Source organism: Gregarina niphandrodes (assembly GCF_000223845.1).
Source record: "Gregarina niphandrodes unplaced genomic scaffold scaffold00025, whole genome shotgun sequence".
Classification (NCBI taxonomy): Eukaryota; Apicomplexa; class Conoidasida; order Eugregarinorida; family Gregarinidae; genus Gregarina; species Gregarina niphandrodes.
The window spans coordinates 161,967-163,228 of NW_011645794.1; the positions used below are offsets into that span (position 1 = coordinate 161,967).

The 1,262-nt window shown below is 53.3% G+C and overlaps 1 protein-coding gene across 1 annotated transcript; it reads right to left on the bottom strand.

Moving 5' to 3' along the window:
• Positions 1 to 605: 605 nt before the first annotated feature.
• On the bottom strand, positions 606 to 878 carry GNI_112180 (hypothetical protein; the record flags this gene model as incomplete). The annotated part of the gene is made up of 1 exon (XM_011133238.1): positions 606 to 878. One exon carries the CDS (start codon positions 876 to 878, stop codon positions 606 to 608), a length of 273 nt encoding a protein of 90 aa, XP_011131540.1.
• Positions 879 to 1,262: the final 384 nt, after the last annotated feature.

Consider the following 1,262-nt stretch of genomic DNA (forward strand, 5'->3'; position numbering starts at 1 on the left):
TAACCATGTACTTGGTCGTTGGAGGACCCGAAGTGCAATAGCCTGTTGATTGACATACACGGGTTTAGAAAAGAATGAAAGTTCGAAAAGGAACTCGTTCGACTCCATTTCAGACACCTACATAGTGTTGCATTTATTCGCTATCAGAGGACTATGCCAGTAAGAGAGAGAGACCCATCTGACACACGTGCGAACACACGTGTGTCATCTGATTATTCGAATAATTTTCAGATGGGAATCCTTCGAATTAAACGACGGAGCACTCTTGCGATACGACTGGAGGAGCACTCTTACCTTGCGATACGACTGGAGGAGCACTCTTACCATGCCATAATCTTGTGAGCGACAATCATGTGAGCGGCAGCCTTGCGAACGAGCCTTCTTCCAAAATGAAATGCAGAACTGGGGAGCAATTGCACCCACGTGTTGCGCGGCAGGGGTTGGCTTCCGGGGGTGTCAACTGAGGGTGGGTGGTTCGGCTGCGAGTGGTGATTACGAATGATCTTCAAGTGGCCATCAACTATTGATGAAGATCAATGGTTGAAGACAAACAGCTGAAGATCACATACGAACTATTTGCCGCTGTTCATTGAATGGTCTGCCGTTCATTGAATGGCGGTCCTGCTGTGGCGTGCCGTCTCCTCCGGCGGCAGGTACTTGATCAGGACGTCTCGGAGTTTGTCGTAGCGACGTCGGCGGCGACTACGGCATTCCGAGCGAGTCGTGCCGTCGCGGTTTCGGAGCTCCGTTTCCGTAGCCCGTGCGCGCTTGCTAACCTCAACCTCGGCAGGATTCGAACCGCAGGGATTGAGATTAGGACCACGGGCGTCGAGGTCCTCACGCCAGGTACTCACACCAACGTCAACATTCATGTCCATAACTATTAAAATATTTTCACGACCCGTGTCAAGCCAGTCCGCGTGTCAGACCAGTCCGCGAGTCAGACCAGTCCGCGTGTCTAGGGAATCTCGTTCAGCGAGAGGTCTATTATATCTTGCTGGGCTCGACCGGACGCGCCGAGTCTGGCCAACCGGTCCGCCTCGTCATTGTTGGGGTCATTGACGTGGCCGCGCACGTGGTGGAGAGTCATTCGCTTACCGAGCTGCGCCAACAAATTGCTCGCGTCCTGAATGAGGTCTGAGTTAGCTACTGGCTCTCCTGCAAAAGCGTCAACTGTGTGCGTGTTTTCTCCCTGCGTGATTGTCTGCGTGGTGCTGCCTGCGTGGCCGCTCCCTTCCCTGCAACTCTCTCCCGTTTGTGCA